The sequence below is a fragment of the Bos indicus genome, chromosome 15 (assembly GCF_029378745.1).
Source record: "Bos indicus isolate NIAB-ARS_2022 breed Sahiwal x Tharparkar chromosome 15, NIAB-ARS_B.indTharparkar_mat_pri_1.0, whole genome shotgun sequence".
NCBI classification, from domain to species: Eukaryota; Metazoa; Chordata; class Mammalia; order Artiodactyla; family Bovidae; genus Bos; species Bos indicus.
In genome coordinates this window covers 75,504,720-75,528,297 of record NC_091774.1, presented here as the reverse complement: position 1 = coordinate 75,528,297, position 23,578 = coordinate 75,504,720, and the positions used below count along the sequence as shown (strand labels likewise).

General features: G+C 58.7%; 2 protein-coding genes across 7 annotated transcripts in view; one reads left to right on the top strand and one right to left on the bottom strand.

Moving 5' to 3' along the window:
- The first annotated feature begins 736 nt into the window (after positions 1–736).
- On the top strand, positions 737–18,388 carry TP53I11 (tumor protein p53 inducible protein 11). Its single transcript, XM_070804105.1, has 8 exons — positions 737–893; positions 12,479–12,546; positions 13,337–13,496; positions 14,132–14,190; positions 14,380–14,428; positions 14,785–14,881; positions 15,577–15,678; positions 16,149–18,388. The coding sequence occupies exons 3-8, from the start codon at positions 13,368–13,370 to the stop codon at positions 16,280–16,282; spliced, it is 570 nt and encodes a 189-aa protein (XP_070660206.1). The 5' UTR covers positions 737–893; positions 12,479–12,546; positions 13,337–13,367; the 3' UTR covers positions 16,283–18,388.
- Positions 18,314–23,578, bottom strand: part of TSPAN18 (tetraspanin 18) — a 215,123-nt gene continuing 209,858 nt past the window's right edge. For all 6 annotated transcript variants that reach the window (XM_070804100.1, XM_070804103.1, XM_070804099.1 and 3 more), the window contains one exon: positions 18,314–21,675. In XM_070804100.1, the coding sequence (XP_070660201.1) occupies positions 21,625–21,675 (51 nt within the window). In that variant the 3' untranslated portion in view covers positions 18,314–21,624. The remainder of the gene's footprint in view (positions 21,676–23,578) is intronic.

Genomic DNA, 23,578 nt, shown 5'->3' with positions numbered 1-23,578 from the left:
AGGTCGGATATTAGGCTGGAGGATGGAGACGTGTGAGTGTGCGTGGAGACGTGTGAGTGTGCGTGGGGGGGGGGGGGTGTTTATGGTGTCAGGTTATTTGACAAAGTCACACCAAATAAGGGGCGACCAGAAGAGTGAGCCTAGGCTGGAAGCCAGAAGCCTAAATGAAATCAAACATTAATGAGTGCCGTCTACAAAATGGGATCCATCATCCCGGCCCCATAGGTGGTTGTGGGAATTACATGAGTTAATACTTGTTAATTTCTGCAGCACGCGGTGCCTGGCACAGAGCGGGCGTTCAGCAAGACGGGGACCATTGTTGTACAACTGTGTTCTTACGCATTTCGTTATCTACCAGTCAAAGCAGAGTCCTTTTCATTTTAGATACTGGCCTAGGCCCCAGGGGATACCCCAAGGATATTTAAGACAAGGTGGCTTGCCAACCTATGGGGGTGTTGATAGTCTGACGAAAGGAGAACTTGCCACGAAAGTCTTCCCTGGGAGGCACGGGCCCTCCGTTAGGATTCCCGACCGCCTTCCCCCCGGGGAGTGAGCGCGCCCCCCGTAGGCCATCTCCAGGAACGCCTCTGCTGGGAAGCCCGGGGGGCCCAGTCCCCCCAACCCCTCTCTCCCGCCCGCCCCGGCGGCCACCCTCGGGGGCGAGGCAGCCCGGCGCGTGGGAGGGGACGGCGCGCCATTGGCTTGTGCGCGGAACTGAGAGGAGGGACCAGCTCGGGCCGCCAGACTCGGGCAAACCCCGGCCGCACAGGGCGCCGCGCGCAGTCCAGCCGGTCCTGCCCTGCCCTGCCCCGCGCGGGCGGCGCGATGTGAGGCGCCCGAGGGCCCGAGTCCCCCAGCTCCGCGCAGCGCCGGCGCCAGCAGGCGCTACGAACGTAAGTTCTGCTCCCCGCCGCCGCTTCGGAGCCTCGCACTTTCCCTTCCCGCCGCCAGCCGGCCGGGTGCCTGCGCAGCACAGCCCAGCGGGGCTCTTGGGGCCGCAGGGACCGCCGGGGACAATGAGGACCCAGTGCGCGCGAGCCGGGCGCCCCAGCACCTCTCGGCGCCGGCAGGCTCTGCCGGGACCCCGGGGATCTCCGCCCCCACCCCCATCCTCGGCTCTCCCGGGCGCTGTCCCGCAGCCCCTTCTGGTCCTCTCGTTCGCGCTCTCCGCTCGCAGCCCTGTCCGCTGACTCGGTTTCCCTTTCTCCTCCGTCTCCCCGCTCCTGGACTGTTGATTCCGCCCTCGGCCTCCCCATCTCGGGCTCGGGCTTTCTGCTTCGGAGCGAGGGAGAAGCCGAGCGGAAAGCAGTTTCTCCCGCTCTGGGGTCTGACTCGGTCCCCGCGCTCGATTCTCTGTCCCCTCCCCCGCTCCATCCCCGTCCCCATCCTCCTCCTCCCTCCATTGTTCCCGGGTCCGGGGTGCGCGCGGCACAAACTTGCGAGACCCTTTCCTCGACCCCGCTGGGTCGAGGCTGGAGATGGCGGAGTTCCCGCTGCCCACAAGTCTGTCCGGATCTTCTGGTTCGGGGGGCCGGGGGCGGGGAGCACCGCAGGCGCCCAACCGCCCAGAGCTACCGCCTGGAGCCCCACGGCTCGCAGACTCGAGCCTCAGAAAGTGGGTGGGTGTCTGGAGCTGGGAGATAAAGGACCCATGGGAGGGGGGAGGAGCCAGACCGGGAGACCCCAGTCTCCCGGGTTGGGGGCAGCAGAGGCGGGAGCCGCGCCTAAGCCCCAGTTGTTGGGAGGGGGTTAGGGACTCACAGGTGGAAACCGGCGCTCCCCACTCTCTCCCGAGCCGCGCGTTTAGCGGGACGGGGGCAGTGCGGGGCCATTGTCCTGGCGCTCAGTGACCGGGGACTGCCAACCCTGGGCCGTGAATTCGGTCCGCCGGGGAGCCGACAGAACGCCGCGCCCACCACCCGGCGCCTCCAGCGCGGTGGGGATCTCGCTCGGCGTCCTGTCGCCCCGCCCTCCCCCGCCCGGTCCCGGGCTCCCGCCGCCCCCGCGAGGCCTCGGGGGAAGGGGGTTTCTACCCGGGAGCGAAGGGGGCGGGGGCGGGAGCTGGGTGGAGGGTGGAGGCTGAGAGCCCCGAGGCTTCTCCCGAGCTCAGAGCCCAGCGCCGACGCCCAAGGCGACCTAGACGCCCCACGGGCTCTGCACTTCCTGCTTGATTTCCTTCCGACAAACTTTTCCTGGTGGGGCCGTCCTGCGGGGAGGGCACCGTGGATGCCCGCCCCCACTGAGCGGCCTCTTGGACCTCCAGCCCTGGTGGCCTGTAGGGAGGGGGCTGATACCTTCTCTTCCTCCAGTCCGCAGATACCAGGGACTCCGTCATCACCTCCAGGCAGGTCCATGGCTCTGAGTTGCCACCTGGAAGGAGGTGGTGAGTGGGTTGTTGGAGAGCCAGGAGGGGGCAAAGTCCATTTTTCAGCCTCGTTCCGTTTAGCCCAGGGGGAGCGAAGATTTTTCTTGTTGGATTGTTAGTGTAATAAATAAGACCAAGTATTCTCCAGGCCTCTGTTACCCTATCTGTAAAATGGGCCCTCTGGCCTCCAAGGTCCCCTCCAGGCCCCATTGTCTTGGGAACCTGCGGCTCTGACTCCTCCTTTTCTGCCCACTTGCTGTCAGCTTAATATATCCTTCTAAATTTGGAGTGGAGGGCTGAGGCCCAAAGCCCTCCACCCATGTTTGGCTGTCAGCACCTGCTGGATCCTCAGCTCAGGCCTGTTCTCTGCAGATCTGTCAATCCCACCCCCTCCCCAGGGCCTCCGGCCCCACACTCAACTGCCTCCCCTCCGCCAGGATCTTTCCGTACTCTCTCCTCTGTCTACTGGAGGAAGGGCTTGCTGGTGCTTGTTGGTCCAGAGGTTGGCATGGGAGGGACAGTGGAATTAGCAGTGACCTGTGATATTCACACAGCCCAGAACTGTTCTTTCCTTTCTTTTATTTACTGAACAAAACTGTAAGTGAGGGCTAGGCCAACGTGATTTAATGAACAAAGTGCCAGATATAGTTCTGGGCACTGAGACAGCTATGAACAAAATTGAAAGATTCTTGCCCTTCTGGAGCTGACACAGAGTTGGGGAGGGACAAATAACTGATAAAGTAAATAAGCAAATTATATAGTATATTGAGAGGTGAGGAGGGGGGAAGTTGAGTGTTGAGGCCAAGGGTGGGGTCACCATTTCAAATAGGGTGGTCAGGGTGGTCTCCCTGAGGAGGTGACTTTTCAGCTAAGGTTTTGAGAGAGTGAGCTTTGGGGAGAGTTTCAGGGACTAAAGGTCTGGCAGAGAACAGCCTGTGCAAAGGCCCTGAGGCTGGAACATGCCTGCTTTTTTTGAGGGATTGTAAGGAGCCAGCGGCTTCTCTGGTGGCTCAGTGGTAAAGAATCCGCCTGCCAATACAGGAGACCTAAGAACTGTGGGTTCGATCCCTAAGTCAGAAAGATCCCCAGGAGGAGGAAATGGCAACCCACTCCGGTATTCTTGCCTGGGAATCCCAAGGACAGAGGAGTCTGGCAGGCTACCATCCATGGGGTTGCAAAGAGTCAGACAGGACAGAGTGACTGAGCACGCACACACAGGGAGCCAGTGCAGCTAGGTTAGAGTGAGAGGATGGGGAAGAGACAGGAGACGAGGCAGGCTGAGAGGGCATAAGCATTCCCATTTCACAGATGAAGGAAATGGTGCTCAGAGATGACATGTGAGTAACCCCAGGGCAAGCCACTCAGGAGAGGCAGCTGCAGGGTGGGGTGCCCAGTGTTCTAACTCCAAGCCCATAATATTTTCCCTTCACCGTGCATCGCAACCATTTATTCACAACAGTGGTTGCGTCTCTCGCAGGGTCAGGCCTGGCCAAATGCTGGGGACACGGAGGGGAGCCACCCAGGCTCAGTCCTGGCCCTCCCCAGGTGCTCCCTCCCCACCTGTGGTCAGTACACTCAGGCTGGCATCTTCAGGCTGGCGTCTTCCTCCTGAGCCAGAGTGACCCGAGTTCTCTCTTCCCACTTCTTTCCTATGGCCCCTCCCCTGTAAGCACCCCCACCCCGTATCCACATGTGGCCACTCCAGAGAGACCTGTACTGAAGCTGATATGGCCAGGGGAGAAACAGTTGAATTTCCTTGTCTGAAAATAATAGCAACATAATTTCTGAGCGTTCACCAGAGATCAGCACTGTTTTAGGTGTTTTTGTGCCACTTCTCATCGGTGGGAGGTACGTGTCATTATGACAGAGGAGGAAACTGAGGCCCAGAGAGGTGGTGTCACAGGCCCAAGGCCATGCAACTAGCAAGTGATGGAACCAGGATGTCAGCACAGGTCTTTTGAGTCATGCCAGAGCCCCACATCCTGGGGAAGGTGGTTGGTTCTGGTCTGTGGTTCTGGCCCATCCAGGCCCCAGGAGAAGTACCGGGACCTTTCTGCTTGCCTCTCCCAACCCACCCAAAGGGCAAATAGCTTCTTGCTTATGAAAAAGTTGGCTCAAAATAGTGGAGCATCTCTTCAGGGAAACTCCCTTTCTCCTCCCCTCCAAGTCTCTGAGTATCTTCATGGGTGGGGGAGGTGGGAGGAGTCAGAGGGGCGAGGGCTATGTCCACTGCCTTCTCATAAGAACTCGTGGGATCTGGAAGCCAGGCTGTCCTGATGACTGTGGCCCCACAGGGTCTGGAAGCACCAGCTGCCTTTGAGGGCCCTGACGTGGTCTCTGGGCTAAGGGGGAGGCTGGCCCATTCCTGGGTTGAAAAGGACAGGAATTCTCCATGTGTTCTGCCCTTTATGACAGTAGGGACAGGGATGCCCCTCGCAGTGACTCCTGAGTGGTGGTGGATGGCCGTCAAAGGGCTGCCCCCTCACTGTGACCCCCGCCCCCTAGGTCCCCTCCTTCTTGCCCCTTGCCTGCCCTGCCCTCTCACCCTCTCCAACACAGCAGGGGATGTTTATTTTTTTTCTGTCCCTAAGGCCTTAGAGATGTTCGTGATGAAAATGTGGGCTTTCCTCTGTCCTGGAAATTCTGTAGCTTCAAAAGAAAGAGAACTAGTAGAAAGGCAGCAAGAATGTGTGTTTCCAGAGCCAATGAGTGAGGTGCTGGTGGGACTTGGGGGCGGGACAGCCTGTGCTGGATTCTTTGCTGGAACTGGAGTGTGGCTGGTGAGTGACAGGGTCTGGAAACCAAGTCAGGAATATCACAGCCAGGAGGGGCCCTGGAAACTACACTTCCATTTTTGAGATGGAGTAAACAGTCCCAATATCAGCTTACCCTCTCCTACCGGGGCAGAGTCTGTTGTTGACCTCAGTTGTCCGGTCTCCCAGCCCAGTGACTCAGGACTCAGCCTTCCAGCTTCTGTCAAAGCCTCTGCTGCCAGCTCCTGTGTTCCTGGAGGTTCTTGGAAATGGGTCGTGGAATTCCTTTCTTGACTACTGAGCCTTGTCATGGGGGCAGGTTTATGTCCCTGCGGGATTCGAATCGTGTTCTTTCCTCTCCTCGGCCGGTTCTACTCTGTCATCCTCGCCCTTGATACATCCTTAGCCCGGGTGGTGAAGCTGGTACCCGAGAGAGGTGGATGGCGAGGCCCCGCCCTCCCCTGACCCACTGGCTTCTTGTGAGACAAGGCGGGCTGGCCTTTAGAATAACTGCGCTCTGCTCTCGAGGGACATGCTGCAAGGAAGTCCTGCCGCGTGGTACCCTCACCTCGGCTTCTGCCCTTAGCCCGTGTGCGCTGAGAAAACCCCCAACCCTGGCACAAGCCTGCACCCCAAAGGCCACCGTGGTCGTGGCCATGATGCAGCTGTGTAACCCTGCTGGCAGCCCAGTCAGGCGTTGCAGGAAGTCAATCTGCCCAAAGGCACAGGACTCGTAGGGCAGAGCCCAGAGACTTGGACCCTTGAGACTGGAGACTCACTCTGCCTGAGGGCCTAACCAAGCGGAGGGTCAGGGCTGGGGGTCTTTAGACCCCCACTCTTGCCCAAGGGGCTGATGGGCTGCCCTAGGGAAGGACTGCAAGAAGGATGATGCTGGCTCTGGATCTTAGCCCCCAAGGTGCCCTTGCTGGGGCTCTCCCTGCCCCGCTTCCCTCTTCGCAGAGCCGGGAGACTCCGGCTCTCACTTCCCCCACTCCTCCACTGCATGTTCCAGTCCCCATTTCCAGCTATTCTGTACCAACGTGATAACAGAACAATGGGTCTCCCTGCAGCCCTCCCCGGGTCCTGCAAGAGTCACAGGGCCTTCATCCAAGGGAGGCTGGACCCCAGGGCGGGGTTCACGTGCTGGCAACCCGCCAGGGACTTTCAAGGGGAGATGTGATGGGGAAGAAAGCTTAGAGCTCGGTTCTTGTTGGATGTCATGTTCAGCACACCACACCCCCAGCCCACACATGGGCATGTGGACGCACACACACACACACACACACACACATATGAGCTCCTCTCTGAATATCCATTAGGCACCATTAACTTGGTTGGAATTTCGGCTTTGTCACTTAGCCCGAGATACACATGTGCATAAGTCACTTGGGCCTTAGTTTCCTTATCTGTAATACAACCGTTCTCATTGGGCTCTGGGGGTGAGTGCGGAGTTCCTGGTCTGGAAGTACTTGTTCACTGCCTCCTTTCCTGGCATGGATGATCGGGGGGCGTTTCTCCTTACAGGTGCACTGGCCCTCTTGCAGAGGGTCATGTTTGCAAAGGAAGCAGCTCTTGGCTCTGATACTCAGCAGCAGTGACTCCCCACTGAATCACCAGAGGCTTGGCAGCTGGTGGGTGTTTTGGGCCCCCTCCCCTGCCGGTTAGGTTCCTAAGCCAGCCCTTGTGGGGGCACAGTCTTCAGGAAGGGGACTGCTCTGCAGTCCATCTGTTTCTATGGAAACCAGGCTTCCCTGGAAGGCTCTGGGGGGGGGGTTGGGAGAGAGGTCCTGCAAAACTGGCATGGGAGTGATGCCCCAGCCCCACGGATCTGCTGTGGGGGCAGGGCCTGGACAGCTGCCCCATTAGTGTTGTTAATTGCTGTCCTTTGGGGAGCATCAGGGGCCACGCCCCTCCACTGCCTTTTCTCAGTCTGTCTAATCAAAACCCTGAGAGCTAAGAATTCGTCCTGTGGTTTCACAAATGAGGAGGCTCGGAGAGGTTAGGTAACTTTCCTGACATCACAGAACAATTGAGAGAAAGGGTTGGGGGTTTGAACCCAAGTTTGCCCAATCATTAAGTATATACTCACCCTCCCATCCCCCTGCCCCGATCCTTGTAACACCCCCCCACAACACTCCCCCACCCCAATGAGCCCTTCTCTCGGTGCAGTCTCTGGGGGCGTTGCTCAGTCTCTGTCCCATCACAGCTCCTTCCGTCTTTCAGGCTCTGGGAGCTGTTTGCGGGTATTCTTTTCTGGCCTCAGAAAAGGAAGGAGGAAGGGCCTACGGGGGCGGGGGGGAGGGGGTCCGATCTTGGCCAGCAGGGTGCCTCAAAACCCTTCCCCCCAACTTTTGTCACAAATTTTTGTTGAACTCCTCCCACACCCCAACCTGTCCAGGCCCTGCCCTGTGGCACTCCCCTCCAGATGGCTGCGCTTTCTGAGGTCCGGGGAGGGGGGTCTCATCCCATGCTCTCATCCAATCACCACCCATTTCCTGGGCACCCCAGATGCCAGGGAAAACCCGAGTCACTCTCAGGGAGTCTTCAGCACCCCTGACCTGCTTGCCCAAGGCCGCCTGGCCGGAGGAGGTGTCAGATTGGAACCCAACTCTGCCTGACCACAGAGTCCCTTCCCTGCCCTTTCTGTGTCACCAGCTCAGGCATGGCCCGGGGCAGGGCCTGCCCGCGCTGGGCCTCAGGTGTCTGCCTTGTCCTACCAGTGTTTGGATCAGAGCCTCCCCTCGGGCCCTGCCAGCTCAGAGGGTGATCCTGAGTCTTCTGCAGGGGGTGGGGGAGGCCTGCTTGCCTTGGCCCCACTGTCTGGTCTTCTGTGCCGTTGAGTATCTCTGTGTCTGGGGGCCCGCGGGACGGTTCTCAGGTGGGGAGATTACCAGCTCTACCTTCAGATCGCTGGGTCCTGGGGAGGCCAACTGGCCCTGAAACCCTGAGAAGGATGGGCCAGAAGTGGCCTGTGGCCGCCACTGAGAGTTCAGAGCGACGAGGGCACTGTGCCCTGGGGAGGTGCCCTGGAGGAGGGCGCTGCAAAGCCCTTGAGAAGCCGGGGGCCTCGGGGTGGGAGGAGCAGAGGGCAGTGGTTCAGAAAGGGGAACAACTGTTCGAAGGCCCATGATTTGCTGGTTTATTGGGAATTGAGGTCAGAGAAGCTGGCTGGAGGCAGCATGCAAAAGGTCATGAACGCTGGGTCTGGGGGCTGCAAGCCGAATTTCCCCTTCTCCTAGCCTGGCTGGTGGAGAGGCAGCCCTCCTCCCGCCCCTCGCTCACTTGCCTTGGGCAGCCTGGCACCCCCCGGGGGAGCCCTAGGGGCCCTTCAGGAGGCAGTGGGGCCTGGGAACGGAAGCGTGACAGCTGTGACAGGCAAGCTTTTTCCACTTGCACGGCTGGGTGAGGAGAGGGGAGGCGAAGGAACTCGGCCTGGCCTGGCCCTGGGCAGGGCGGAAGGGCACTTTGCTGTTGGCACCTGCCCGTACACACTCCCTCCCTCCCCCGCACTTCCGCAGAGTGCCCCTTCTCATTAGCACAGGGGCAGAAACTGGGAGAGCTTCAGTGCCTTACAGAAGCAGGATTTGAACCCAGGTCTGGCTGTCCCAAAGCCAGTGTCTAGCTGGGGTGCAGCAAGGGAGCGGGGGACACTCCCTCCATCCTCTCTTAGGTTAAAGTGGGGCCACTCCTAAAAAAGATACCTGGAGAGGCCTTGAAAGGGAGGACAATTCATCGGCAGATGAGGGTGTGTGGGGTCGTCTTGGGATTGGGTGCTTAAGGGTTGGTGAGAGCTGCCCACCTGCCCTCCCTGGGGGGATAGGGCCTGGTCCTGGGGTGAAGGAGCCCCCGGGACTCAGTGCTCAGAGCGGTTAGCTCCATAGGGCCGGCTGGCTGCTGGGGATCCTGCTCCCTGGAGATAAAGTTCAGGATCTCACTTTGCCTGGGAGGCTGCAGGGTCCGTTGTCAGTGGTGAGCTCACTGCCGGGACCCGGGGGGCCTCCAGGGGTGGCGACAGTGGGTCCCCCCGGCCCAGGTGCCTGATGGCAGTGTCTGTGGATAAGGCTTATCCCACCTCAGTGATGCTGGACGTCCGATGGTGCCCAGGACGCTGTGACCTCCCCCTGTCCGTACCAGCCATGGGCCTGTGGTGCCAAGGGGAGCATTGTGCTGTGTTGGTGGGGAGGGCACAGGGGGCAGAGGAAGGCAGCCGACCCTCCTAGCAGGGATCGCTGACCTGGCCCGTAGCGTCAGTCTTAGGCGATGGGATTGAGATCTTGGGGCTTTGTCCAGCCGGTGGAGACGTTAGGAAATGCTAGTTCGGCCGTTCTCCTGACCCTCCCCAGTCTCCATCCGAGCCCCTGCCGCATGGGGGGCGTGGGGAGGAGGGGGTGTTTGTGTATCAGTGCTCATCTCAGCCGAGTGCTTGGCGTGGGCCCGGCACTGCCCTATGCTCTCCCCACACGTGTTTTCTCACAGCATCCTGGTGAGGGAAGACCCTTGGCTTTCCCAGCTGCAGATGGGGCCACTGAGGCCCAGAAAGGTTAAGTGACTTTCCCACAGGCACACAGCTAAGAAGTGGTAGACCTGGGCTTTGAACTCGGGAGAGTATGGCTTCGGCAGCTAAGCTCTTCCGGCTTTAGCAGTTAGCTGGCCCTTTATAAACTACTTTCTGGCCATTATTTAGTATCCTTTGACTAGCCCTAGGGAAGATGTAAGGATTATTGTTTCCATTTCACAGATGAGAACACTGGGGCTCAGAGAATCAACTTGCTCTGATTGGTGGCTGACAGATCAGCTTCCCCACCCCCACCCAGGCTGTAAGCTGCTTAAGGGCAGGGCTGGGTGCTACCACCCCGTGCCCGGCTCACAGCTCAGCCTCACTAAATGTACTTCTTTCCTTTAAACGTGCAGGTGCTCTGCTGTGTGCTGGGACCAAGCTTCCCTTTTTGCCCCTGAATCTCTAGGAGCTGAGAATTACAGCTCCATTTCACAGATGGGGAAAACTGAGGCTCCGAGCTACGTGACTTGCCCACACAGCTAGTAACAGGCACAGCAGTGAGTCAGGCAGCCTGGCCGGTCTAGGTGAGAAGGGTTAAAATGCCAGGGAGACCTATATGAAGGGTCAAAGTCAAGTTTGAGAATAGCTGATGCTGGGGAGACCAGGAAGGAATAGGAACACGCATGCGTTGTGAGGATATGTAAACGGTTCGCTGCTTTGGAACGCAGTCTGGCACTTTCTCCTAGAGTTGACTGTAGATTTACTGTATGTTGTAATTCAGTATAATTCCACGCCCAAGCATTTACCTTAGAGAAATGAAAACTCATGGTCACCCCCCCAACCTGCAACGAATATTTATGGCAGCTCTATTCTCAACAGTCAAACTCTGGAACAACTCAGATGTCCATCAGTGAGCGAGAGACAGGGGAAACGAACTGGTATGTTGGCATCCGGGAATACCACTCTCCTGCCAAGGGGAAGGGACCGTCCGTACACACAGCATGGATGGGTCTCAAAGGCAGGATGCTGAATGAAAGAAGGAAGCGGGTCTCTGAGGTTATATACATAAATGATTCCATTTGTGTAACACATGTGCACAAACAAAACTATAGTGACAGATGCCAGGTAACAGATCGGTGGTTGCCAGGGGTTAGGGCAAGGGGAGGGTCCGAGTGGTAAGGGTCCTGATGTGGAGGAGGTGGTTACCTGCCCCTGTGCTATGATTGTTAGCACTACAGACCACAGAGAAGGTCCATTTTGCTGTATGCAAATAAACAAAAGACCAAAGGGGAGGCTGGAAGCGGAAGGGTGGCTGCCAGGTGCTTCCTTGGTGGAGGGCCGGATGGGGGCCAGGTCTGGGCTGTTCCTCACAGTGGCTCACTGACTCCCGTGGGCAGCCTCCAGCGGTCCATCTGGCATCGGGAGGGATGCAAATCTAATTATACCTTCTACCTGGATCTCCAAGAAGGTGGTAGCAAGTGACTGAGCTGTGATAGTGCCTGGGCCGCCTCCCCCCGCCTCCCGCCGTGAGGAGCCCAGTTACACCCTGGCTGCCCCAGGCTGGGGTTGGCGGCCACCCCCGCTCTGACCGGCATTGGGCATTGGGCTGCCTTCTGGGTCACTGCCAGCTGCCGCCTCCCACTCCCCGAGCGTGTATATACAAAGGAGGGAAGAGCATAGCTGCCTTCTTTTAGATGAGGTGCTAGGCTGCGGGGCTTAGGAGGGCTGCTGGGTCTGGACATCACTCACAAAAGACCTCCAGTCAAAAGCAGGGACATTACTTTGTCAACAAAGGTCCGTCTAGTCAAGGCTATGGTATTTCCAGTGGTCATGTATGGATGTGAGAGTTGGACTGTGAAGAAAGCTGAGCGCCGAAGAATTGATGCTTTTGAACTGTGGTGTTGGAGGAGAATTTTGAGAGTCCCTTGGACTGCAAGGAGATCCAAAGTCCTGGGTATTCATTGGAAGGATTGATGCTGAAGCTGAAACTCCAATACTTTGGCCACCTGATGCGGGAAGCTGACTCATTTGAAAAGACCCTGATGCTGGGAGAGATTGAAGGTGGGAGGAGAAGGGGACGACAGAGGATGAGATGGTTGGATGGCATCACTGACTCAATGAACATAGTTTGGGTGAACTCCGGGAGTTGGTGATGGACAGGGAGGCCTGGCGTGCTGCGGTTCATGAGGTCGCAAACAGTTGGACACGACTGAGCTACTGAACTGAAACTGAATGACCATTATCTCCAGACTCGGGGCTGGTGTGCGCCATGCCCAGTTCATCCGGTCTAAAGCCACAGTATCTGAACGTCCCGCCGTTTGAGTCTTTGTTCTGATGTTTGTTTGCTGGGCGCTTTATTTTGTTCTGAGACACCGGGAGGCTGGAGGGCTGGAGGTGACCTGAGGATGTGTCCGTGCCCTCCCTCTGGAAGCCCTGGCTGTGGCTGGGAGGCTGAGACGTTGGCTAGGGCCACACAACAGGAAGACCTGCATCTGAGGCCTGGTCAGGGGCGTCTGGCAAGCCCACCTCGGGTCCCTGGCTGAGGCACAGGCAACTTCTGAGCCTTGTCGGTTATCGGGGGGTGGTTCTCCTGCCCTGCTGGAGTTACTGTGGGTGGGAATGAGGTGCAGGAATGTGGGAGGCACCCAGCATGCGTGGGGCACCTACTGCGGGGGGGGCTTGCTAACCATTTTTTAAACCTGGTCTCTGTTGAACTTCATTGAACTTGGCTTCCTCATCTGTAGAATGGGTACAAGCGGTATCCATCTAGCAGGATGGCTGTGGTCACAGGAGGCCCCCTCGGGGCCAGCTTCTGGACACCTTGACCTCACTGTGGCTTCCACTCTTGTCTCCTTCGCATAGACTTTGTGCTGACTGAAGGTGAGGACGGCCACTCAACTCACCTCAGCGTCCCCATCGCCCGGCACACAGTAGGTGCTCAGGATCCGGCCGGAGGTGGAGCTGGAGGGAGGCTGGCGACTGGGGGCCTTCGCGGTTTATGGGCTGGAGGTGGGGGAGAGCAGGGAGAGGCAAGGCCAGATTGCTGCCCCCGAGCCCGGCCAGCCCTCCTCTGGCTCGGCTGGGTCCTGGGGTCCCCCCTCCCCTTCTTTCCAGTGCTGGCAGGCTGAGTGGAGGTTGTCTGGGAGTGTGGGTGGGTGGGTGGGGGGGCTTGCTGGCAGTAGGAATTGTATGGGCAAAAATTTAGTAGGGGCCTGGACCCCAGCACTCAGGACCCCTACCCAGGCTTGGGCAGACCTTTCCCTTTTTTGGCAAGGCTGACCCAGGCCCCAGTTAACTCCTTGCCTCCAAGAATCTTTGGGTCTGGTCTCCATCTAGGCCTGAATGCCTAGTCCTAGGCCTACACTTCCCCTAGGACTGTCTGTAAGGCTCCCTCCAGCCTGGTCACTAGGGGTAAGCCACATCTGTTTAGGCCAGACAGGCTGATAGAGCTGGAAGGCCTTAAGAACATCTGCCCTAACCCATTTTACAGATGAGGAAGTTGAGGCCAGGATAGGGCAGTGAGTTGCCTGTTTCATCTCACAGCTGGGTGGTTAGGGAGCCCAGAACTAAGCCCAGGCCCTCAGAGTCCTCCTCTAGGTGTCCACCTGCTGCCCTAGGCTGACGGGGAGGCCTCCCCCAGGCCCCAGGCTGGGGTCTGGCTGCCTTCTGAGATCTGGATGCCAGTCAAGGTCAGTGTCTGAGACCGGTGTTTCCCCGCAGCTCTGCTGCAGAGGCCGGGCTCCAGGACAAGATGGCAGCCAAGCAGCCCCCACCTCTCATGAAGAAACACAGCCAGACGGACCTCGTGAGCCGCCTGAAGACCCGCAAGATCCTCGGTGTGGGCGGGGAGGACGACGACGGGGAGGTCCACCGCTCCAAGGTGGGCCGGGCTTGAAGGAGGGGCCTTGAACCAGCCACGCGTGGGGGTCTGCCTCTGAGCACCAATTTGAGGAGGCGGGTCTGGCCCACTGTTTGGGGAGAAGAGTAGCTGAGACCCGTATAGCTGCAGGGGGCCCCTAGATTCAGCTCATATTTTCTGGAACTGTAATGGATATGTCAGAGGAATAGCAGCAATAATGAAAACGGATGGTTAGAATTAGTTGAGTGCTGATTATTTGCTTGTTATGGCACCAGCTGCTCTATAAGCATTTTTTAATCTTCCTGTTAGCCCTGGGAGATGTAGGTTCAGTTATTAACCCATTTTATGGATGGGAAAACTGAGGCTCAGAGAGATTAAAGATTTGCCCAGGACCACACCAATAAATGGTAGAGCCAGGCTTCAAGTCCACAACTGGCAGATGCCTGAACTCACATTCTCAGGCCCCATATTTTCAGCTTCCTCTGGGCCCTGGTATCAAGAGGAGGCAGAGTGTGGCCTCAGTGTGACCCTCCCAGCCTAGGTCACTCTGGCTAAGCAGAGGCACCCAGGTGGGTCCCTGGGCATCTGGCAGGCTCTGGGAGGTAGGGAGTGAGCTGGGCAGACAGCGCTGCCTTCTGACCCCTCTCTGTCCACAGATCAGCCAGGTCTTAGGCAATGAGATCAAGTTTGCTGTTCGAGAGCCTTTGGGGCTCAGGTGAGCATTGACTTGTGAGTGTTGGCGGGGGGCAAGGCTGTGGGGAGGGGCCCTGTGTAGTCTTGTCCTCGGTTCCCTCCTCCAGACCAGCTATCCCTCCATCTTGCCTGGAGAAGGGAGGGTCCGGGGTGGGGCCTGAGGGTGGCAGCGAGCGGTCTGCCTCTGACCTTCCTCTCTGCGTCTCCCCAGAGTCTGGCAGTTTGTCTCTGCTGTGCTCTTCTCCGGCATTGCCATCATGGTGAGTCCCTGCCCCAGCCCTGGGACCCGGCGCCCTCTGCTGCCCTGGGACCCCCTGCTGCCGTTGCCCACAGGGCCATCGGACCATCATACTGACGCCTCTGCTGTCCAGGCTCTCTGGCCGCCTCTCTGACCTGTGCGGATGCTCATACCCCCTGTGCCCTGCCCTGGGGCATCCAAGGTCCCCTGGTCCACAGTCCTGACTGTTTGTCCTTGGAACCTGAGATCTCTGTTGCCATGGACGGGGTGGGGGCAGTCAGGGTCCTGGCCCTGGACTGCTGCTGGGGAAAGGAAGGAGATGACCAAGGGGAAGGTTCCACAGGGAGTCACCCCAAGCCTCCCGCCCACTGTCCACAGGCCCTTGCCTTTCCTGACCAGCTCTACGATGCGGTCTTCGACGGAGCGCAGGTGACCAGTAAGACCCCCATCCGCCTCTATGGCGGTGCCCTCCTCAGTGAGTATTGCTGGGCAGACGCCTGGAAGGTGATGAGCAACTGCGGGGGGACCATGGAGGGTGAGGGAAACCTGGGGGGCCTTTCTTTTCTTTGTGCTGGGGCTCCGCTTCCCCTTCAGCTGCCGAGTCTGTCTCTGCTGGGTGTGTGCTACCATCTTGCGGCCACTGGTGGAGCATCGCCTGTAGTTTGGGGCTGTTCTTACCCATCGTCTGAGACAAAGCACTTACTGAACGCTTGCTGTGTGCAGTGCTCCACCAGGGCACTGGGATAGAGAGATGAAGGCAGCCCAGGCTCCGCCCTCCAGGGTCTCACAGCCTAGACGAGGAGGCGGAATCAGCACAGCGTCTGTAAAACCCTCACTGCTTCTGTTTCTTCTCCAGCCTGAGTTACACGCAAGCAGTGCCTGTTAGGAAACTGCATTTAAACCCCAGCACCTGTGGTGCCCTTCGCGCCGCCAGAACTTTCTATGGCTCCCTATTACCTGCAGGCTAAAGTCCCAGTCTGACATTTCGGGTTATCAGTGGGGTGCAATCCAGCCTCCCTTCCAAAACCTCCCTGCCTGTGAGTGGGGGCAGGGGATCCCTGGGGTCCCAGCTACTTTGCCGAAGGGAAGAGGAGCAGACCCCTTGCCCCCATCTCAAGAGGGGGGATCAGGCCGCCCCGCACCCAGTCCCCTCCTTGTCCTTCACCCCAGGCATCTCCCTGATCATGTGGAATGCTCTCTACACGGCTGAGAAGGTCATCATCCGATGGACTCTGCTCACTGAAGCCTGCTACTTCTCGGTCCAGTTCTTGGGTGAGTCCTGAGCTGGACAGTTGTGGGGTGGGGGGGGGGCAGTGGGTAGCTGATGGGGTGCCAGTAACTTGGTCCCTGACCTCCCAACTCTTGCCACTTGATTTCTGGGAAGTGATGAAAACCTGTGTGAGGGGGAGGGACCCATGTGGCCGCGTTCACCTGTGAGCCTGCACGCTGTGCCCACACGGCCGACGTGCGCCTGTGCCCTCCTGAATGCACGTCCATGCACCCACCACCCACTGCTCCCTCGTGTCCCCAGCACAGTGGGGGACAACACACGCCCATCCGTGCCCACATGCTTGCCCCTGTCCCTGCCACACGTACCTGTGGGGTTGGGTGGCCGGCCGGACGCCCCAGCTCAGGACGGGGGTGGGGTCAGCCAGGCAGCTGCACCGGGGCCCCTGGCCTCCCGTGCTGGGGGGTGAGGAACAGCGCTCCTGACCCCTGCCCCTCCCGCCTCTCTCCCACAGTGGTCACTGCCACGCTAGCCGAGACAGGGCTCGCGTCTCAGGGGATCCTGCTGCTGCTGGCCAGCCGCCTCCTTTTTGTCGCCATCAGCGTTTACTACTATTACCAAGTCGGCCGAAAACCCAAGAAGGTGTAGCCACCCGCAGGGCCAGGGGCCCCTCAGGGGCAGGGAGGCCCTGGGACCGCCCTCGGGTCCCCTTTGGTTCTGGAAGGCAGGAAGCACCCTGCCCCGGGCAGGCAGGGCGGGCGCCTTCCCCTTCCTCCCTGGATGCTGTGATCTTGGGCCCTCAGGGCTGGGGAGGGGACGGGCCCTTCTACCCCGTCCTGCCCCCCCGCACGGTGAAGCCTCCTTCTCGTGGGTCTCCCGGCCTCTGGATCCCCTGGACAGACGCTCACGGGAGAGCTTGAGTCACAGGCCTCCGGCCAGGCCAGGCCCCTTCTTCCCCTATCATGAGACCCTTCTTTCTTGAGAGGCTGTGGACCGCCTCCCTGTCCGTCCCCTGCACCCCCCGGCCAACGATGCCCAAGCAGCCAGACTTGGCTTCCGCCCCTGCTTGGAAAACCCGAGACCTCGACCCAGGGGCCCTGCCCTTCCACGCAGGCCCTCTCCGCACACAGGGGCCCCTGTGCTCTTTAAGCACCCAGCACAGCTGTGGGCTGGCAGGGAGCCCTGTGGGGGGCCGCCTTTGAGCCGACACCTCCCTTTCCGCCTCCCGGGAGCAGCGGGGCCCTGTCCTCAGCCCAGCCTCACTCTTGGCTTCTCTGCCTCGGCCCCAGCTCGTGGAGGCCCCTTCCCCACCCCGGCCCCAGGCTGGCCCTGACAGATGAACACCCCAGTAACCCCGGATGAAGGCCACCTGTCAGTGATGGGGCTTGGGGATCAGGCAGAGAGAAAACACTTCCTCCTCACTTGGGCATGTCCTCTGGGGTCTGCTGCACACCTGACTCAGCCCCCTCGTCCACCGTCCCCCCTTCCCCAGCGTGCTGCCCTGAGGCCCGGCTGTGGGTGTGACTGGGTACCCTTCAAAGCTCAGCAGGGCAAAAAAAATAGAAACAATTCAGCAGGCCGCCTCCACTCACACCCATCTCCCCCAGTGCCCCGGAGGGGCTGAGACCCCTGCAGGTCCAGCACCCTGTGCCCACCACCCACCGCGAGTCCCTCACCCGACGCCCTCCCTCGCTCCGTCACACAGGGATTGGCGGCCCCGGTGTCCTGGGGACGCGTGTGCAGGGAAGCAGGCCGGGCCCCAGACTTGCCTCCTGTCTAAGCACCATGTTGAAGGGGCGGAATGGTTGGTCCTGAGGTGTAGCCCAGCTCCGGCTGCTGCCACGTGGGGGGCCTCCCACCCCGACCCTGGGCCTCACTGCCCTCCCCTACACCCACAGCCATCCCAGCGGCCACAAACCCGGCCACATGGCCTTTGCCCAGTGATGCCATCACTGTTAACCGAGGCCCGCCCGGCAGGTTGGGAGCCCAAGGCTGCTGACTGCGGCCGAGGGCAGGGGAAGCGGGACCCTGAGGACGGGCCATTCCCGCCTGGCCTCCGTCTCTTGGGCTGAGGTTCTAGTCTCTCTGTAGAATCCTGTCCACCCCCCCGCACCCCTCCACCGAGTCCCAGGCAGGCCCGGAGTCAGTGCAGCCTTTGGGAGGTGGAGGTGGTGTCTGGCGGGCCACGCCTTCCGGCCCTGCTGTGTTGAAGCTGACCCATGCTTTTTGAGGAGGTGGAGGTGGTGTCTGGCGGGCCATGCCCTCCGGCCCTGCTGTGTTGAAGCTGACCCATGCTTTTTGAGGAGGTGGAGGTGGTGTCTGGCGGGCCATGCCCTCCGGCCCTGCTGTGTTGAAGCTGACCCATGCTTTTTGAGGCCTGGCTAATGCGCCAGCAAGTGATGGACGGTTTGTCCTAAGAACCAACCGCTGAGCAGGGGAGGGATGCTGGCATGGAAGGGGGAAGCGTGGGCGCTGGAGCAGGGCCAGGCCAAGCCGGCCAAGCTGGGGTGGGCGGCACGGCCGTGGCTCCGGAGAGGGTGGACGAGGGCCCGCAGGGACAGCGCTGTCCCTCCTAAGGTTCAAGAAGATCCAGGATGGCTCTACTTGGTTCACTCCCGCCAAGCTCCTGCCCTGGCCCCAGCCTCCTCTGCCCCCACCCCCAATCAAGACCACCGTTCCTCACGGTCACTATTTATTCTTCGTTCCTTTTTCTTTTTGTAAGAAACAGTCACAAAAACCAGTGCAAAACCATCAGTGTGGGCGTCCTGTTTTATATTACAAAAACTCCTCTTGATAATATAAAAAAGGGAGGCTCACGGGGGATAAACATGATAAATTAGCTCTGCTACCTACGGCAGGGAACATGTACAGTTTCCAAAATAGACATATAGGACCCACCAGGGGAGGGACGACGGTCTTCTAGGGAGGTGGGGGGTTGGGGCCTCAGCTGGCTTGGAGGATCCTGTCTGGGCTTCTTAGGCATGGAGAGGAGAGGAGGGATATGGGATGCTGGGCAGGGTCCCAGCCCCCGGCCCCTAAGCAGGAAGGTGGCCTTCAGTACTGGGCAAGGTATGTGACCAACTGCAAGGTCTCCCTGGTTCCTGGTTTTATTTTCAGGCTCAGGAAGTCTCAGCAAAGAGACTTCATGCCCCGCCCTGCCCTGCTCCACCCCGTGTATGCATGCTAAGTTGCTTCAGTCGTGTCCTGATTCTATGACCCTATAGACTGTAGCCAGCCAGGCTCCTCTGTCCATGGGATTCTCCAGACAAGAATGCTGGAGTGGGTTGCCATGCCATCCTCCAGGGAATCTTCTCAACCCAGGGATCAAACCCGTATCTCTTACATCTCCTGCATTGGCCGGCAGCTTCTTTACCATCAGTGCCACCTAGGAAGCCCCACTTCCACCCCAGTAGCCCCCAAATTGCCATTTGTACCCATTGAGGGCTGTTGGGGCTGGGCTTTGCCTTCTCAGACCTGTTCAGAATGGTCGCAGACAGCCTTGCAAATAGCTGCCAGCCTGCGATAATGCTACAGAGCAGAGGCCTGCTTCCCCTTTCCAGCCCCAGAATGTAGTTGGTGGGGGAAGATCCAGGCTCCTTGACCCTTTCTGGAAAGCGCTTGGTGATGAGAGACTCTCACATCCGCCTTCAAACCCATCTCCCCCAGGTGTTCCTCCATGACCAGCCTTTCATCTCAGGGGCCTGGGGGTGGGGGGTGGTGCCTGATGCCTGGTTCTTCTTACCTTGAAGGCCCCAAATTCTCCTGGGCAGTGGGGACTGGATGGGGCCATGATGCCTAGGGTACCCCTAAACTGAAGCCACACAGTTGTCCAAATTGACTCTAACCCCTGCTTAATCAGCCTCTTTTTTTTTTTTTTGTCCACCTCATACCAGCCCTTTGCCTCTGCTAGGAAGTTGGAGCCAAGTGGGTCTAGAGACCTCTCTGGGGTCCTGGGGATGCCGGGTCTCTAGGGAGTTCATAACATCTTTATGGAGGTGCCAGGGCAGCCAGATACAGCACTATGGAAAGATTCAGACCAGAGAGGACAGTGGGGAGGGTGCAAGGGGGGGAAGGCAGCAATAAGGGGAGGGTCAAACCCAGTCTTTACAGCAGACACCGAGCTCTAGTGGTATCAGGTGGCAGGGCAGGGGGGCATGAGCTCTAGGCTGCTGCTCCGTCTCCTGGAGGCTGGAAGGCTGGAGGGGAGGCTGGAAGCTGGCATAGGGCCTGTGAGACAGAATGGGCCCTTCCCAGACCCCAAGGAGGGACAATGATAGGAGGAGAGCAAGCAACATACCGCCCCTTCCACGCCCATGCCATGGCAGACATCACCAATCCAGCCCGAGTTGCTTGGCAGACATTACTAATCAAGATCACACTGTCCTTGCCCACTGAGCCCAGACCAGAGCTCAGATCCTCTGCACAGCTGCCACTCCTGACTGGTCAGGGTTGAGACATCTTGCAATGCAGTTGCCAACACTGCTCTAGAATTTGAGACCTGCATATATAAGGGGCTGATCTGTGGGTGCTGTGTAGGTGTGGGTGAGTCTGTGAGGAAACCTCCCCCTGCCAGATCCTTGAGGAAACACTCAGAAGTGTGTGCTACAGACGGTGAAGGGACCGGAAAACGATGTCAGAGCAAAACTGACTAGGTGGTCTGGGGTTCTTCAGCCTGAGGGTAAAGGGGCTCGGAGGGGGGTGCGGACCATGTGTGGCCTTCACACTTTGGGACAGAGAGAGAGAACAAGTGGCATGACATGGAGAGAACCACAGAAAAACAGAAACCTCTTCATGTATTAAGCTGATGCTAAAGTCAGAGCAGTCCAAAGAGAAGCCTGTCTTGGGAGGTAGTGAGCTCCCTGTCCTTGGAGGTGTGCAAGAAGATGGAGAAGCCTTGGCAGGGATCTTGTGGAAGGCATCCAAGCGGCAATTCTGAGTGAGGAGAGGCGAGCCAGATGATCCTGGGGGTTCCTTCCAGCCCTGGGAGCCAGGGAGTTGGTGGAGACCAGGGAGGGCCTTGTGAGGAAAGGTGGGCAGTGTGGAAAAGGGGCTGTGATGTGTGTGTGCATGTGTGTGTGTGTGTTCCTGGGACTTAGAGAAGAGTGTGTGGGGTGGACAGCAGTGTGTGGGGTGGAGAGCAGGGAGGGTAGAGCCCAGAACATTCTTAGCTGTGGAGCTGGGAGGAGGCAACTCCTGAGCAGCTTGCCCTCTCTCTTCTGGGGAAACCAGGACGTGGAGGCCAGGGAGCCGTGAGAACATCAGATATGCTGGGACCAGCAGACCCTGGGAGGGGCGACAGGCAGCCTTGGGGAGACGGGGTTCTTGTTCGGAATGGCCATGCATGTGCTGCGTGACTGTGGATGAGAAACTGCCCCTCTCTGGACTTTCCAGATTCTTTGGTCCGACAGATGGGAAAGCGTGGACCCTACCGGCTGGGACATTCTTCGATCCAGTGTCTGGATTCTAATCTCGGCCCCAGCCTGAGGCAGGACAACTCCATCTTAGGGGGACCAGGGATTCCGAGGAGGTTTCAAATCCTCGAGGACGTGGTGACCAGGTCTCCTGGGTGCCCCTGGGCTTCGCCAGTCTTCCTCCACCATCTCCTTTTGCTTCCTTCTTGCCTACATCCTTACGTTCTTGACACCCAGTCCTGAAGCCCAGGTCCCAGGCTACCGGATCTGGTTGGGCCGAGGAGGGGACCTGGTTGCTTTGGTCTCCAGCACAGACTGCCTCCTGGGTGTGCGCGGGTCCATGCAGAGAACCTGCGGTGCCCACTCTGAGTCCAGACGGGCTGTATCAGTCCATAGTTTTGTCTTCATTTTGTTTTGTTAAAAAAAAATAGCTATTTTCCTCTGCCCCTTTTCCTGGCCACTCACGATGGCCTCACCTCCTCCCCCGGGGCCAAGAGGGCAGGGGTGCGGGGGAGGGGAGGGCGTTGGGCGCTGGGCAGTGGTGGGCGGGGTGAGTCTTCAAGCTTCAGGCCACACCCTCTACTGGATGATGCCCCGGAAGAGGCACATGGCAAAGATCATGGCAAAAAGCTGCAAAGAAAGTAGGATTTGGCTTGTCAAGCTGGGTTCACAGCCCTCCAGGGGGCTGTCCCACCCCGAGGAGAAGGGGCTGCCTGCCCTGGCACAGGAAGGGGGCTCACCCGTCACTCTTGGGACGCTCTTGCTGCAGGCACTCCTGACACTGCCTTGGGCAGGGGGCAAGCCCCTCTTGCCAGCCACTGGTCCCCTCATGCAGTGTGGTCATGAAAAGAAGGGGCTTTGACCATAGGTTCAAATCCAGCTCCCTTATTTTCCATCAGCAAACATGGGCCAAACACTTCCCTTCTCTGGGCCTCAGTATATATCAAGAGCTTACCATGTGCTGGGCACAGTTCTAAATGCTTTCTCAGAAGTATTTTCACAGATCAGGAAGTGAGACCCAGAGAGGTCATGGAACCCACCTAAGATCACACAGTGACAATGAGGAATCCAGGGTTGGAGTCCAGCATTCTGAGTCCAGAGGCCAGTCTCACAGCCCCTGCCCTCCCCTTCTTTTAGCTCACAGGACGGGGGTGAGATGGGAAGTCTAAGGTGATTAACAATGTAATGAGGCCTATTATATAGTAGATGTTTAATTAAAAGTTACTAGGAATCCGACACGACTGAAACGACTTAGCAGCAGCAGCAGGAATGTTATTGACTGGCAAGAAAGACGTAGCCCTTCCCCAAATTAGGAGCACAGTCCACTGAACACCTGTCCAAGGGTTCTGGGAGGGTGGGGTATGCAGAGACCCTGACTCAGGGATGCCTATTTATTCAGGCTGGCTTGCACCCCGATGCCAGAGCTCCTGAAAGTAGCACAAGGCACAGTCCCCAGACCACAGGCTCACGACCGAACCTCTGGGAGGGACTCTGGGTGGGGGAGGCGAGGCATATGGGAACCGTCCCTGCTGAGGTTCTGCTCCCCCACCCCCCGCCAGAGGCCGCAGCTGGGCTGGGGGGCTGGGTGTGAAGGCAGCAGGCTGGGAGCACAGACACTGCTTGATGAGCCCTGTCTCAGGGCCCCCACCTCTTGACGTCCACAGTGCTGTAGGAGCCGGCTTTTAGCATCATTTTGCAAATAGGGAAACTGCGGCTCGGGCATCCTATGCGCGGGGAGAGGCAGAGCTGGGAGCTGAACTCAGAAGCCCGTGTTCTTCCTGCAGGGTACGCACGTCTGCAATTTCCCAGGGGGCCTGGTACTGAGCTATGTTTCTTGATCATTGTTTCCTCCCAGGAGGGGACTTGTTCACCTAGAACAGTGCTGGTGCACAGCTGGGGCTCAATCTGTGCTTGATGAGTGAATGAACGGGTGAATGAATAAATCCATCTCCCCGTCCTGCAAAGTCTCCACAAAGCTGCTCTAGGACTGCAGGACACAGTACTCAATGGACGTGAGTCTAAGCAAGCTTCGGGAGACGGTGAAGGACAGGGAAGCCTGGCGGGCTGTGGTCCATGGGGTCCCCAAGGGTCGGACACGACTGAGCGACCGAACAACAGCAAAAGGCACAGTAAGGAGCTAAGCAAGCCTGGATTTGTGGTGCTAGGTGGGAGGGGGAGGCTGAGGATTGCGTTGCCTGATTTCATTTCCCCGCTGGCCAAGGACTGGCCTCCCCTTTCTTCATATCAACCGGCGTGGGCAAAACTGTGCAACCTCCCAGGACAGGGGATTTGAGATCCCAGACGGGGGTGAATAGAAGGAAGGGGGCAGCTCCATCGTTTGACCACAGCGCCACCTAGTGGCGGCTCTAAGCGTCTGCAGTGGCCTTCCTTTTAAGGGGGCTCAGCGCCCTTCTGATCTTCACGGCTGGGACTCCATCTGCAACTTGTGAGGTTAACAAGGCCCCGCGGCCCTGAACATCCCACAGAGAAAAGGAGGCCTGATCTAGAAGCAAAGGCTGCGGAGAAGGCAGTG

Bases quoted from the DNA above. Each gene is read 5' to 3' on its own strand.
- TP53I11 (XM_070804105.1), top strand. From the start codon at position 13,368: ATGGCAGCCAAGCAGCCCCCACCTCTCATGAAGAAACACAGCCAGACG. The intron at 14,882-15,576 runs GTGAGTATTGCT...CCTTCACCCCAG, and splicing joins CTATGGCGGTGCCCTCCTCA to GCATCTCCCTGATCATGTGG. The intron at 15,679-16,148 runs GTGAGTCCTGAG...TCTCTCCCACAG, and splicing joins CTTCTCGGTCCAGTTCTTGG to TGGTCACTGCCACGCTAGCC.